General features: G+C 45.8%; 1 protein-coding gene across 2 annotated transcripts in view; it reads left to right on the forward strand.

Moving 5' to 3' along the window:
* Positions 1-13,738, forward strand: part of scaf1 (SR-related CTD-associated factor 1) — a 20,722-nt gene extending 6,984 nt beyond the window's left edge. For both annotated transcript variants that reach the window (XM_070546974.1, XM_070546973.1), the window contains exons 2-6: positions 4,212-7,687; positions 10,575-10,657; positions 11,024-11,335; positions 12,857-12,985; positions 13,141-13,738. In XM_070546974.1, the coding sequence (XP_070403075.1) occupies positions 4,276-7,687; positions 10,575-10,657; positions 11,024-11,335; positions 12,857-12,985; positions 13,141-13,299 (4,095 nt within the window). In that variant the 5' untranslated portion in view covers positions 4,212-4,275 and the 3' untranslated portion in view covers positions 13,300-13,738. The remainder of the gene's footprint in view (positions 1-4,211; positions 7,688-10,574; positions 10,658-11,023; positions 11,336-12,856; positions 12,986-13,140) is intronic.
* The last annotated feature ends 643 nt before the right edge of the window (positions 13,739-14,381 follow it).

Consider the following 14,381-nt stretch of genomic DNA (forward strand, 5'->3'; position numbering starts at 1 on the left):
TGATGATAATGATGATGATGGTGATGATGATGAAGGTGGTTGTGATGATGATGATTAAGGTGTTGATGATAATGATGATGATGATGATGATTAAGGTGTTGATGATAATGATGATGATGATGAAGGTGGTTGTGATGATGATGATTAAGGTGTTGATGATGATGATGATGATGAAGGTGGTTGTGATAATGATGATGAAAGTGTTGATAATAATGATGATGAAGGTGTTGATTATAATGATGATGGTGATAATGATGATGAAGGTGGTGATGATAATGATGATGAAGGTGTTGATGATAATGATGATGGTGATAATGATGATGAAGGTGGTGATGATAATGATGATTAAGGTGTTGATGATAATGATGATGGTGATAATGATGATGATGAAGGTGGTTGTGATAATGATGATGAAAGTGTTGATAGTAATGATGATGGTGATAATGATGATGAAGGTGATGATGGTGATGGTGGTGATGATAATGATGATGAAGGTGTTGATGATAATGATGGTGATGATAATGATGATGAAGGTGATGATGATAATGATAATTAAGGTGTTGATGATAATGATGATGGTGATAATGATGATGAAGGTGATGATAGCTGGTGGTGGTGATGATGATGGTGATGATAATGATGATGATGATGAAGGTGGTTGTGATGATGATGATTAAGGTGTTGATGATGATGATAATGATGATGGTGATAATGATTATGAAGGTGATGATGGTGATGGTGGTGATGATAATGATGATGAAGGTGGTGATGATGATTAAGGTGTTGATGATAAAGATGATGAAGGTGGTGATGATAATGATGATGAAGATGATGATAGCTGGTGGTGGTGATGATGATGATGATGATGATGATGACGATGATGATGATGATGATGATGATGATGAAGGTGGTTGTGATGATGATTAAGGTGTTGATGATAATGATGATGAAGGTGATGATGGCAGGGTTTGCCTTACATAGCGGGCCGCCACGGCTGAAATCCCACCGCCACGCCTACAACATCCCAAGTTTTATTGATGTTTTTTTTTTTTTTGCGCCGTTTCCCGAAGAAGCAGCGGGAACTACTGTGTTGTTGCTTGTGATCACAGCCGGCAGGTAGCAAGGAGGAGGAGGCAGGGCCGGGTGGTTACAGCTATGAGCGTACGGATAAAGCATTTTTGAAGAATACGAGCAAGAAAGGAGTGTAAAACTCGTAAATATCTGTAATCGTGCTGAATGAAATCCTCATTGGGTAACTGACTGTCTTCACGCTCTGTGATTGGCCAGTCAGATAGAGCGCCCGCCCCTCCCTACACACAAAACTGCAGCCGGGAGCTCCGTCAGCTCGGCCCAGGCATCAACGCACACACACAGTAGCCGGGCGGACACTGTGCGACTTTTTCACTTTTTTGAGCAGATTTTCCACTCGTGCGAGAATCCACAAGATCGGGGCGAGTTTTGCGCTGAGCGTCGTGTAGTGTACGGGGGTTACGAGAGGCGATTAACACCACGTGACCAGCTACCGATCAGCAGTCGTGAGCTCGCACGGACTTCTGGAGTATTTGATATTTATCTCGTTCCTCATGAGGGTTGAAGCGGCGCAGCGAGCAGCTGTGACCCAAAAAGTAACAGAACCGCTCACGGCGTATTCGCAATCCTGCATCAACTCCGCTCACCCGCTATTTCCCTAATAACACACGCTGTTCGTTTTTATTTCTACACGTTTTTTTACTCACAATGATTGTCAAGAAAGCGTGTTTGTCGTGTTCATATCGAATTAAACTGATCACAAAACACAGATTTACTTTCTTTATTTCGTTTCCTCATCCAACCCCCATAAATCCCTGTGTGTCCTCCTGCAGCTCTCCCGAAGGACAACAGGCAAAACAAGACAAAAAAGTCTGACGTGTTGTGTAAAAACTGCTATTTTTAGCATATTTTAGGTCCGACGCGTTGCTACCAGACGTACAGTGTGAGCACATGACTCGTGAGATCTACCCTGCGCTGAAGTCGTACAGTTTGAGCTGAAGCTGTGTTACGAGTGAAAAAGTCGCAAAGTGTCCGCCCAGCTTATTATAATGTTCACTGTAATGCATCTTGATGTTCTTAACAAATAAATTAAATAAAAAATATTGGTCAGTAATGCCAAATATGTAAATTTGTGTTTCAGTCATTTTTATACTGGCTTACAAATACTTCATTAAGTCTACTAAGCAGGGGTGTAGAAGGTGTTTAATAGGGCCGGCCCAGTAATGATCTTGGACCAAAATAAAGGGGGCAGAAAGTCAAATAAAGGGGGCAGAAAGTCAAATAAAGGGGGCAGAAGAAGATGTTTTTTCAGACGCCAAGAAAAATTAAATGCCAAATCCACCCTGCAAAGTGTGTCACTGAGAGTTTAAAACAGAAATTATTCTTGTGCAAATATTGGTGTATTCACCTTTAATACTAGTTATTACAATGCAGCAGTCGCTGGATTGGTGCAGTTCAAAGTGGAGTGCATCAAATAAAACAATATTAACATAAAGGTGAGACGTGTCATACCCCCCCCCCCCACCACCACCACCACCACCACCACAGCTGGAAAAATTCCTAGGGGAAACACTGTGATGGTGGTGATGATAATGATGATTAAGGTGTTGTTGATAATGATGATGGTGATAATGAAGATGGTGATAATGATGATGGTGATAATGATGATGGTGATAATGATGATGGTGATAATGATGATGGTGATAATGAAGATGGTGATAATGATGATGGTGATAATGATGATGGTGATAATGATGATGGTGATAATGATGATGGTGATAATGAAGATGGTGATAATGATGATGGTGATAATGATGATGGTGATAATGATGATGGTGATAATGATGATGGTGATAATGAAGATGGTGATAATGAAGATGGTGATAATGAAGATGGTGATAATGAAGATGGTGATAATGATGATGGTGATAATGAAGATGGTGATAATGAAGATGGTGATAATGAAGATGGTGATAATGATGATGGTGATAATGATGATGGTGATAATGATGATGGTGATAATGATGATGGTGATAATGATGATGGTGATAATGAAGATGGTGATAATGATGATGGTGATAATGATGATGGTGATAATGATGATGGTGATAATGATGATGGTGATAATGATGATGGTGATAATGAAGATGGTGATAATGATGATGGTGATAATGAAGATGGTGATAATGATGATGGTGATAATGAAGATGGTGATAATGATGATGGTGATAATGATGATGGTGATAATGATGATGGTGATAATGAAGATGGTGATAATGATGATGGTGATAATGATGATGGTGATAATGATGATGGTGATAATGATGATGGTGATAATGATGATGGTGATAATGATGATGGTGATAATGATGATGGTGATAATGAAGATGGTGATAATGATGATGGTGATAATGAAGATGGTGATAATGATGATGATGGTGATAATGATGATGACGGTGATGATAGCTGGTGGTGGTGATGATGATGATGACGGTGATGGTGATAATGTTGAATAATAATGATGATGATGATGATGATAATGATGATGAAGGTGTTGATGTTAATGATGATGGTGAAAATGATGATGAAGGTGGTGGTGATGATGATGGTGGCGGTGACGACGATGATGATGATGATGATGAAGGTGGTTGTGATGATGATGATTAAGGTGTTGATGATAATGATGGTGATGATGAAGGTGGTTGTGATGATGATGATGATTAAGGTGTTGATGATAATGATGATGAAGGTGATGATGGTGATGGTGGTGATGATAATGATGGTGATAATGATGATGAAGGTGATGATAGCTGGTGGTGGTGACGATGATGATGATGATGATGAAGGTGGTTGTGATGATGATGATGATTAAGGTGTTGATGATAATGATGATGAAGGTGATGATGGTGATGGTGGTGATGATAATGATGATGAAGATGATGATAGCTGGTGGTGGTGATGATGATGATGATGATGATGATGATGATGATGATGAAGAAGAAGAAGAAGGTGGTTGCGATGATGATGATTAAGGTGTTGATGATAATGATGATGAAGGTGATGATGATGAAGGTGTCAGCATTTAAAACTTTGAATAAATCAGTTTCAATAGAATCTATTAATACACTCCATTGGGAACTTTTGCAGAACTCCGTTAACTTGAATCTTTTCCTCTCTGCCAGGTGTGCTCCTGGACCCTTCTGCTTTGTGTTTTTGGCATCCTAGCGTCACAGGTGTTCCTGGCCCATGGACCTGTCTCCAACACCAGGCTTCAAAAGGAGGCTGGCTGCCTCCTCGTCCCCAGTAGAAGCTGAAGAAACATCCAGGAGCCCTTTTCTCTGCTCACCCTCTTCACCCCCTTCATCTGATCCATCTTCACCATCGTCTTCATCCTCCTTTTTCTGTGCAAAGTCATCTGCTTATCAAAATCATGTGAAATGTCAAAGAGAGGTGTCTGGGGTGTCCTCCACATCCACCTCTTCAGCTAGACAGCCTCTCCCCACTCCTTCATCCAGTACCATCTCTGTGGCCTGCTGTCCTCGTGGATCAATGCAGTCCAGTGAAGAAGATGGCCAGAAAGAGGAAATGTATGATCCTTTCAGTCCGACTGATGGGGATAAAGAGAGAAGGGTGGCAGATGAAGAGGGGGAGGGAGAGAAGTATGACCCCTTTGATCCCACTGGCTCTCCAGAATCAGATGTAGATGAAGACATTAAAAAAGAGGAGGAGATTCACAATCCTGAGGAGAAAGAAGAAGAACCTCCAGATTCCACTGACACCTTTACAGACCAGCTGAGCCCCTGTCCAGCTCCCCAGCTGTCTCTGAGACGGAGACTGGGCAGCAGCACCCCCAAAGGCGAAGGGCAAAAAGAGAGCAGTGACTCTGACCATTCTGAGATAGAGGAGGGGGAAATTGTTGGAGCTGTTGACAGAGACAGGGCTAATAACAGACCTGATGAAGAGCAACTCACCTCAAACTCTCCCAAAATCTCTTTCTTTGCTTCTAAACCAGAGCGCATTCTCCGTGTGCTCGATGGAGATGGATTTGTATCCGTGTGCACGGAGGGAAACTGGGAGGATGACCAGGAGCTGGAGAACGAGCCTGTAGTTGGAGTGGAGGATTTGAGAAGGAAGTTGGTCAGTAGGAGGAAGGAAAGATATCACTCATTTCCTGCCTCGTCTCCCCTTTCTTCTCAGCCACCACTGCCTCCTTCTGTGCCTAAAGCTTCTGCAGTGTCCCCTCCACCCATATCTCCTGTAGAGCAAACTGGCAAGAGCCACAAGTCCTCCAAGAGCTCCAAGGAGCGTGACCAACAGAAAAGCAGAGATAGGAAAGCTGGAGAAAAGGAAACCAGAAGGAAAAAGCGAAGGAAGGGCAAAGAGGGGGATAGGGACAGGAGCAAAGAAAAGGAACAAGGACACAAGGCTGGGAAGGAGGTTAGAGCAAGGAGGAGCAGCAGAAGCAGCAGTCAAAAGAGAAAGAAACGACTACACAGCAGCCCCGAAGATTCCCACAAGTCCTCTAGAAAGGGAGGGCATTCTAGACTATCCTTCTCCAGGCTGTCCGAGGAAAGACATCGAGATCAAGAAAGAGACAAAGACAGGAACAGAGACAGAGAAAGGGACAGATACGGATACCGAGACCGGGATGGAGATAAAGACCGAGATAGAGATAAAAACCGAGACAGAGACAGAGATGGACATCGTCATCGCAGCAGTAGCCATAGAAAAGATGAAAGAGTGCATGATTCCAGTTCTAGAAAAAGAGAGGGGGAAAAGAAGGGCATACGCCATTCAAGCAGCAGAGAGCGAGGCCTCACGGAGAGGTCCAAAAGGAGCAGGGACAAGAGGGACAGCGACAGACAGCATGAGATGGAGCGCCGGCGAGATGGGCGTCCTGTTGTGCCCCCATCTATCCAAGACCTCAACGGGTCCGATCTCTTTGCTATTAAGAGAACCATCACAGTCACAACCACTACCACCACCACCACCGTACCTGGCTCCCCCAGACTGTCCACAGCATCTCCCAGTCATCCCACACAGGTCAGCGAGTCGCATAAAAGGAAGAAAAGAAAATGGCATTCAGGTGGAGCTGCAGAGGAAGAGGGAAGCTGTCGCAGCTGGTCACAATCGCTTTCACCACCCAGGTATCATGGCTATGAGTCGGACCGCTACTCAGACAAATTGGAGATTGACATGTTGTCTTTAGATGGTGAAGCCTTGGATTCAGATTACCCCTCTATGGAGGATACGCCTCCGGCCACTTTGCCTCCAGAGCCTCCTGTCCCCAGCCCTAAAGCTAAAGCTACACCCAAGACCAGACGAAGTCACCCCAAAAAGAAGTCCCACGCATTAAAGAAATGTGAGTCCTCCACGTCTTCTAACAGAACCACCAGTAAATGCCTCTCCTCGCTAACCATCACTTCCGGCTCTGCGTCGGTTTCACCTGGTCTTCCCTTAGCAAAGCGGGCCAGAAAACTGGGCAAAGACAAAGACAGAGACAAGGGCGGCAGAAAGGATCTGAGTCGCTCCGGCAAATCCAAGAAAGATGGTGGAAGTGGTCGAAAGGGTAAGCTTCAATCCAAAGTGTCTGTTCTGGTGCGTGAGGGAGTGAGCAGCACCACAGGGGCCTCAGTTGGCTCCGGAAAGCTGAGCATGGACCTGCTAGGCTCTGGAGGTACAGCTGGCGGGGGCGGGGGCTCAATTGCAGTAGTCTTTTGCAGAGACAATGAAAGCAGGTCACCTTTCCTTAAACCATGTTCAGAGCCACTTTCTCTGGGTGGCCGCGGTAAAGACCTGAGCAGTCTGGGAAAACGGAGCAGCCTGGCTGCACCACCGTCAGCCCTAGCCAGCCCTGCAGGGCTCAAATCCAAGAAAACAAAAACCAGCTCCATCACATCCACCTCCTCCTCTGCATCTTCACCCTCGTCATCTCTAGCAACCAAGCGCCGCCGTCGCCTGGTCAAGAAGACCAGCAAAAAAGATGGAGGTGTTGGATTGGCTGCAGCAGATGGTAACCAATCCAAAGCCTCGTCTGAAGGCTGGGCCGGAGCCTCTTTAGATGTTCCATCAGCTGGTTTAGAGGGGAGCAAGTCTGCTAATCCTCACTGTGGCCAAACAGGTCCTCCACCCTGTTCTTCCTCCTCCTCTTCCACGTCCTCCTCCACCAGTGTCCTCCCACCCTCCTCTTCTCCACCGCACACACCTCCACCATCTACTGCAACTCTGAGGGACACTAGAGAGTCTTCTCCAGACTCTCAGACTGTGGACAGTAGCTGTAAGACACCAGACCCATCTTTCCTAGCTGAAGACTGTCCAACTCAGACCAGTCCCACCCCTCCTGCCTCCAGTCCGTCCAGCCTGTCCACCCCTCAGGGAGCAGGCCTCACCAATGCCTTGTCTACACTGACTGCCAAGCCCCCTTTTCCAGATGATTCATCCAAATCTTTGGCTTCTCCTCCTTGCTCATCGTCATCAGCTGGCCTCACTTCTCTTTCTCTACCTCTGTCTTCATCCGACCCCTCCTCCTCTTCTTCTGTATCTTCTTCATGTGCCAGCAAACCACCCCCTCCTCCTCCGCCGCCCCCTCCAGCAGCTTCCGCCCTTCCCTGGAGTCTGCAGACCGGAGTAGACTGCACAACTGGAGGCGTCCTAGCACGTGAGAATAAAATACTCCTTCTGTTCAAATGAAATTTGCTTTTGTAGAACTTCAGTCTTCTTTAACCAAACCAAGCAACGGCCCTTTTTGTAAAGACCCTGAGAGCAAAAGCACTCCGGAACAAATAAAACTATAGCTTAACTCATTCACTGCCCGCCGTTATCTGATCAGAAAGCCTCTGACCAGCAGCATCTTTGATCCTTTTTACTGTTTTTTTTGAAGAGTCACAGAACATTGTGCTCTGTGATCATGTTAACACCAAAACTACCAAAAGAAAGAGTCGGCTCACTCCTTGGGTCAGAGAGAATCGTGTTTCTAGCTGTTCCATGCTTTCACAGTCATTTGTCGCAGTGTGAGCAGCAGCAGGTTTGCGCCTCACTTTAGGCATGGCGGCGTCCCAAGCCGAGCTTCTAACTCATGAGTTGTCCGTTTCCCGGTCACGTGACGTGTGACACACATGGATGAAAATCAAAATTAGAGCCGTTACGTTTACTCTGAAGGTGCGACCTCGTTCCCAAGCCCATCCCTTTAAAAAACGTAGTAGACATCTTTTAGAAGCGAGCGACCGGGTTTAGAATGACGACTTTAGTCGTCAGTGGCAGTGAATGAGTTAATAAATGGATGGTATCAGACATGTTCATATCTGAGGCTCCCTGTTGGATTCATCCAAATAAAGCAGGAGAAACAAAGGCTGTGTCTCAATTCAGGGTCTGCTTCCTTCGAAGGACCCAGCCTACTCGGCCGACGTGGGCTGCGTCCTCCGTCGGCCGACTAGACCAGATGTTAACGGCTGTGAATTTGGACAGGCCTAGCCTTCATGAATTCCCGCCACTCCCTCGGCCAACGTTCCGTCGCCTAGCAACCGTGGAACCGCTGAGCAGAAGGGAGAAGGAACTTTAAACGATGGAGCTGGAAGTTTTATTTAGCTTTTTAATCATTTCCTTGACTGTTGGAGAGCTAATTCAGAGAAAATACTTGCGACAAGCTGAGCCTGAGCAAAGATGTGATAACAGTTTTTAATACTTTCTAAGGGTCTTAATTTGACCAAAACCCATTTATCACCTTTTAAGACTTTTCAGACCCAGCGGATACCCTGTAATATTAAACAATTCTCAATTGTAAACAAAAATAAAATTCAAGAATTTATACAGAACTGATTTTATTTAGATATTTCTTTTATATGTACATGTTTAATCTTTCTTAACCATTTTTTCTGTCAAAATTCTCCCTTCTCTCCTGGGCCCTCTGCTGCTCTGCCTCCCTCTGCAGCCTCATGTCCTCCCTGATCAGCTCCAGAAGCTGGTCATCGCTGTCACCTTCCCCTGGATGCCCATTTTCTCCAGAATAGTCTTAACAAACATGTAAGAAAAAACAACAGGAAGAGAAGAGAGGACAACGGGTTATTCCTTTCATGTTTTTGCAGAAAAAACTAAACTTAAAATATGAGATGTTATTGTACCTCCATGCCACAGCCGCCGAATACTTTGCTCCGGTGATCATGTGGTCCATCTCCGCCCTAAGCTTAATAAATTCCCTGGTTTTCTCTTTTGTCCCTAAAATACAAACTCCTATTAAAATCAGGGAAAACGTAGCGGGAGAAGTACGACACCGAGCGCGGCCGAACAGACCGCAATACAAGCACTTTTACTGTAACATTTCTAACTAAAATAACGTTCATGTATCACAAAAGCCCTTAACCTAACAGTTTTCTAGTTTATACTGACATTTATATGCGCAATCCTCTCCAACAGCTCCCGCTTCACTGTCCGCCATTGTTTTTAAAAGTTCTGCCATCCGGCCCGCAAGGCATCGGGAAATTCAATTCAATTCAATTCAAAAATACTTTATTAATCCCAGAAGGAAATTGATTTGTAAACCACTGAAGGTTACACCGGACCCATCCTTCATTCAGGCGAAAAGAAGGCCGCATTCGTCGACCGCATTTGAAGGAGTCTTCGAATTGGGACAGGCCTAGTCGCGGCGCTGTGACGTAACCGGCCGACGAAGGATGCAGACCCTGAATTGAGACACAGCCTAAGAGTTGGAGAGAGAGAAAGTTGTGGTTGATGGTCTCCAAAAGCAACACGGCTCACCCCCGTTTTTGTTTACCTACTTGTGGCGGCGAGGAGGGACATCCTTGGCTTCTCCATTCCACTTTAGCAGAGCCTCACCACCCGTGTCCTCTTCCTGAGCAGGCTGTGTAAACACAACCCGGACATGTGGAGGCGGGCTCCGGCCCAGGCCAAGCTGACCTACTAATGAGCCATTCCCATCTGTACCGGGTCGGCCCGGGCCGGGTAGCCCCAGTCGGCCCCAGCCTGGCCCGGTTGATTCCACACATCCTTGCCTTAAGCCCATGTGGGCTGATTCTACCCACCAATCAGAGGCTTGCTCTAATGGAAGGTGTGAATTTGCTGTCAGCAGTGGGTGTGTTGGCCCTGGTCGGCCTGAAGCAGACCCCCTCCAGAAGAGGGCTGAGAATGAGCCTTGGTTGGCCCGGAAAAATACCAGGCCACTCAGATATGTAAACAACCTACGCTACCCGGCCCGGGCCGACCCAGTACAGATGGGAATGGCCCATAAGCCCGAGGTTCAGGGCTGAGGGGGACCCTGTAGCATTGTTACCTGAACGGTGTGGAAGTTCTGCAGTGTTCAGTGGCTGCTTCATTCATAACCATCATTATTTTGGTCAATTTTAACAATTATTCATCACATTTATTGATGGTTGATGAGTTCACGTTTTAAAGAGACTGCTGGTGTGAGTTGCCGGTCAGCAGGTGGCAGAGTTGGACGGTTTGAAACCGTAAATATCGGCCGATATGTCCCTGGTGTGTTGTTCAACAGTAGATGTGTTTTTCTGACACACTCTTTCTGACTCCCTCCTCAGTGACAGCACTGCTGTTTAAGATGGAAGAGGCCAACATGGCCAGCAGAGCTAAAGCTCAGGAGTTCATCCAAGCCACCAGCCAGGTGAGGGAAACTTCTCCTCTCATCCTCTTTTACACCGTGTTCTTTTTTACCCTCGAGGGCCGCTACCCTGCTTGTTTTAGTTGTTTCCCTGCTTCAACAAAACTCACCAGTTCATGGAACATGAATTATTGTTAATCCGTCTAACTCTGCCCTTCCCCAGACGCTCTGATTACGGTCACATGAACACACACCACACACACACACACACACACACAGACCACATCCTTTCACACCAAATCACATCCTACAGCCAATGGCTGACTGATGTTTTAGGCTCCATTCATGTGTCCATCGTCTCCGTGTGACCACCTGGAGTTACAGGAAGATGCTTGATCAAGTTACTGACCCTTGGTTTCTCTCCTGCAGATTCTCTCACAAGCCAATCAGAACCAGTCCCAGCAGCACGCTCCTCCTCCTGCAGCCTCCTCCTCTTCCTCCTCACAGATCCCTCCCCCTCCCGCCTTGCCCCCACCTCCAGGACTAAGTCCCGCCCAGTTTATCCTCCACGGCTCTCTCCCTTTAGTTGGCTGCACCAAAACTCCACCTTCTCACCTACACTCGTCCATGGGTGGTGGATGTGCGCAGACCCCTCCCCCCATCGTGCCCATGGTGCTGCCAGGTGTGACGGGGAGCTCCAGCAACAGCCTGATGGATAACGAGAGGAAAGACCCAGATAAGGTACGATGAGCAGGTGATGTCGCCAACTGCTTTTGACTGAAAGTAGCTGAAGTTGCCCCCAGAAGTCGCTAGATGTCGCCAGATGACATCATGTGCTAATTTGCATATGATGCAATGACGTCATCTGGTTTGCGTGATGACGTCACCGGTCTTATAGAGTAAATCAGATAAAACCTGCGTGATTTTATGAAAAAAATGTTTTAATTTATTTTTTATATTTTATTAAAATAAAAACTCCATAGAATACAAAACAGCAGCCTTTAAAACATCAAGGAGAGGCACAAATAAATGGAAGGAATATTTATATTTTGTCTGAAGAGAATGGAACTCTTAAACACAAAAATATTAAATCGATAGGAATGTATGTATGATTGAATTTAAATGAATTTTCTCTTGTAGTTGTGCCTTGAGGTGTATTCTTCTGTTGTGATTCAGTGCTATATACTGACCTAACAGATAATATATATATATATATATATATATATATATATATATATATATATTTATATATATGTGTGTGTTTTGTTTTTGTTTGGTTTTGTTGTTTTTAGTACTTTAGTGTAAAAAGAAGCAGGCCGTATTTAGTATTCAGAAACGTTACATGCAAACTGCCAATGACCTGAGGTGTTTGTCTTACAGTATTATTCTGATTTTTATAAAAGTTTTAAATGTGCTACCTTATTGAACTCATCATAGAGTTCCAATGTTCCTTGAATGCACCACAAGTGGTGCGAGAAGCCATGTGTGAGTGCGACGCTGCCAGCCAGTGCCAGCCGAGCTCAGCTGCCGAAATGCGGCAGGATGGCGGAAGGAGCGGTCGCCCTTTATGAAGCGCCGGTGGCGATCTCAAATAATGGACTTGTGAAAACCCACAAAAGGTTTGATTGGCCAATGGGGGTAGCGTGATCATGCTGCACGCACATGCGCAGATCATTTTCTTTCTGATCCTCTGGAAGGAAGGACGGTCCCGTCGCTTCAGATGCCTCGCTAATCTGCAGGTAAAGTCGGCTACAAAGTTGTAGTCAAAGTAGCTGAGGGGGGTCAGAAATGTCGCCAGATTTGTCGCTAGGCGCTTTTTTGAAAAAAAGTTGTTAAGGGGGTCCGAAAAGTCGTTAGAAATGGCTACAAAGTCGCTAAGCTGACAACACTGAGCAGGTGATGTTCAGGTGTTATGGGACCAGAGGCTGCAGCTCAGCCGGTGTTCACCAGGCCACGGAGCCCCTTCTGCAGGAGTAAATTAGGCTTGAATTCTCCGGCATTGCAGAAGGAGACGTGCACCTCCTACTAGGACCACCACAGTGTGAGCGTAATTAGGACTGGGAGGTGTTGAGCTGGAATGGGCTGATTATTGAAGTGAACCCATATGTTTGCTGTGGATCACCATCTGGTGGAAGCCCTCCTGCCAGAGCGCTGATGCTCTACATTTCAGTCGTGGTTTTACTCACAGGTCGATTTGTCTACAGTGTTTTTATGCTTTGGTTGGGATTCTTGTCATAATGAGGTTGGTTTTGTTTTGCTTAGTATCTGAAGAAGCTGCACACACAGGAGCGGGCGGTGGAGGAGGTGAAGCTGGCCATCAAACCGTACTACCAACGCAAAGACATCAACAAGGACGAGTACAAAGACATCCTTAGGAAGGCTGTGCACAAGGTCAGCCTGAGGACACACACCTACATCAAGGAACAACACACACTTCATGTGTTCGTTCAGGTCAAGTCAAACAGGAATGCTGAGCCATGTTTCAACCCCGATTAAATCAAGTGTCCGTCTGGTTTTTTTTTTTTGTTTTTGTTTTTTTTTTTCAGATCTGCCACAGTCGAACGGGTGAAATCAACCCAGTCAAGGTCAGTAACCTGGTCAAGCTCTATGTTCAACGCTACAAATACTTCCGGAAACATGGACGCAAAATGGATGAAGAGGATCGGGATGAGAGGGAGTTAGGAGTGCTCCATGGCTCTGTCTGAAGAGACTTTTCCCCCCTCCTTCACCTGGAAGCATCATCAGGGCTCCACTGACTTTTATGTGTTCATTTCTGTTTTCAGAGCTCGCTCTCGTTCCTCTGTAGTCTCTGTGTTATCACTGTAGATATCACAGGTGTTATCATGACGCAGCGAGGAGGGGCTTCTGTCTTACACACACGACCCTGAGGTAACACTAATCACAGGGCAGCATCTTCACATCTGATCAGCGGGATGTCCAGGCATGTCTGTCTGCCCCTTTGGGGTCAGGCTGCTGAGGAGGTGCCCCCCCCCCACACACACACACACACACGCTGTCGCTCAGCTGGTCCCGACCTGTTTTAAAGTCCATGTTCTGTTCTTGTATCTGTGTTGTGTGCATGTGTTACAGAGTTTGGAGAAAGTCCGTGAATCTCTATAAATAAACTTGACCCACAAATTTAAAGATTGCTTGAGCGTCCTTCTGGGTGCTGTGGTCTGTGGCTGACGCGTGGGAGAAAACAGCTGATAGAAGCAGTTTCATCAGATAAACAGTCAGCCTAAATGTTCATCCATCCATTCTGTTGTCAGTACCAGTCAGCCCTGTTCGGGTTCTGGTATCAGTCCCAGGGTCAGCAGCAGAGAGGTGGAACAGACAGGGACAACACACACACCCAGTGGGGTTACTGAGTGTAACAGTCTAGCAGACTGAAGGACAACATGAGGTCAAAGTCATTAGGTGTTCATTTTAGAGAAAAACGGAGAAGAAACAAGTAAAAGATGAAGATGTGTCATGGCAGGTATCGTGAAAGGGAAAACATCGTTTTAGCCATTGGGCTGACGGTAACAACAGTAGATCAGACGCTGTTGTGGGTTCGTCTTTGGTTCATGAGCATACAGATAATTAGCTACCAACTGCATGAGGTGTATTGATGAATTGTCTCCTGACGTCAGATCGGAGGCGTTTGCATTTGCTACGACCACTACTTTGTTGTCGTCTCACCGACTTCGCTAAACCAAAGAAAATCACTTTCCCTGTTGGGTTGCTTTGGTTTGGAAAGTGGTTTAACTAGTCCATTACATTAGCTCCTTTAAGTAGATTTAAAACA

The sequence above is a fragment of the Nothobranchius furzeri genome, chromosome 18 (assembly GCF_043380555.1).
Source record: "Nothobranchius furzeri strain GRZ-AD chromosome 18, NfurGRZ-RIMD1, whole genome shotgun sequence".
NCBI lineage: Eukaryota > Metazoa > Chordata > Actinopteri > Cyprinodontiformes > Nothobranchiidae > Nothobranchius > Nothobranchius furzeri.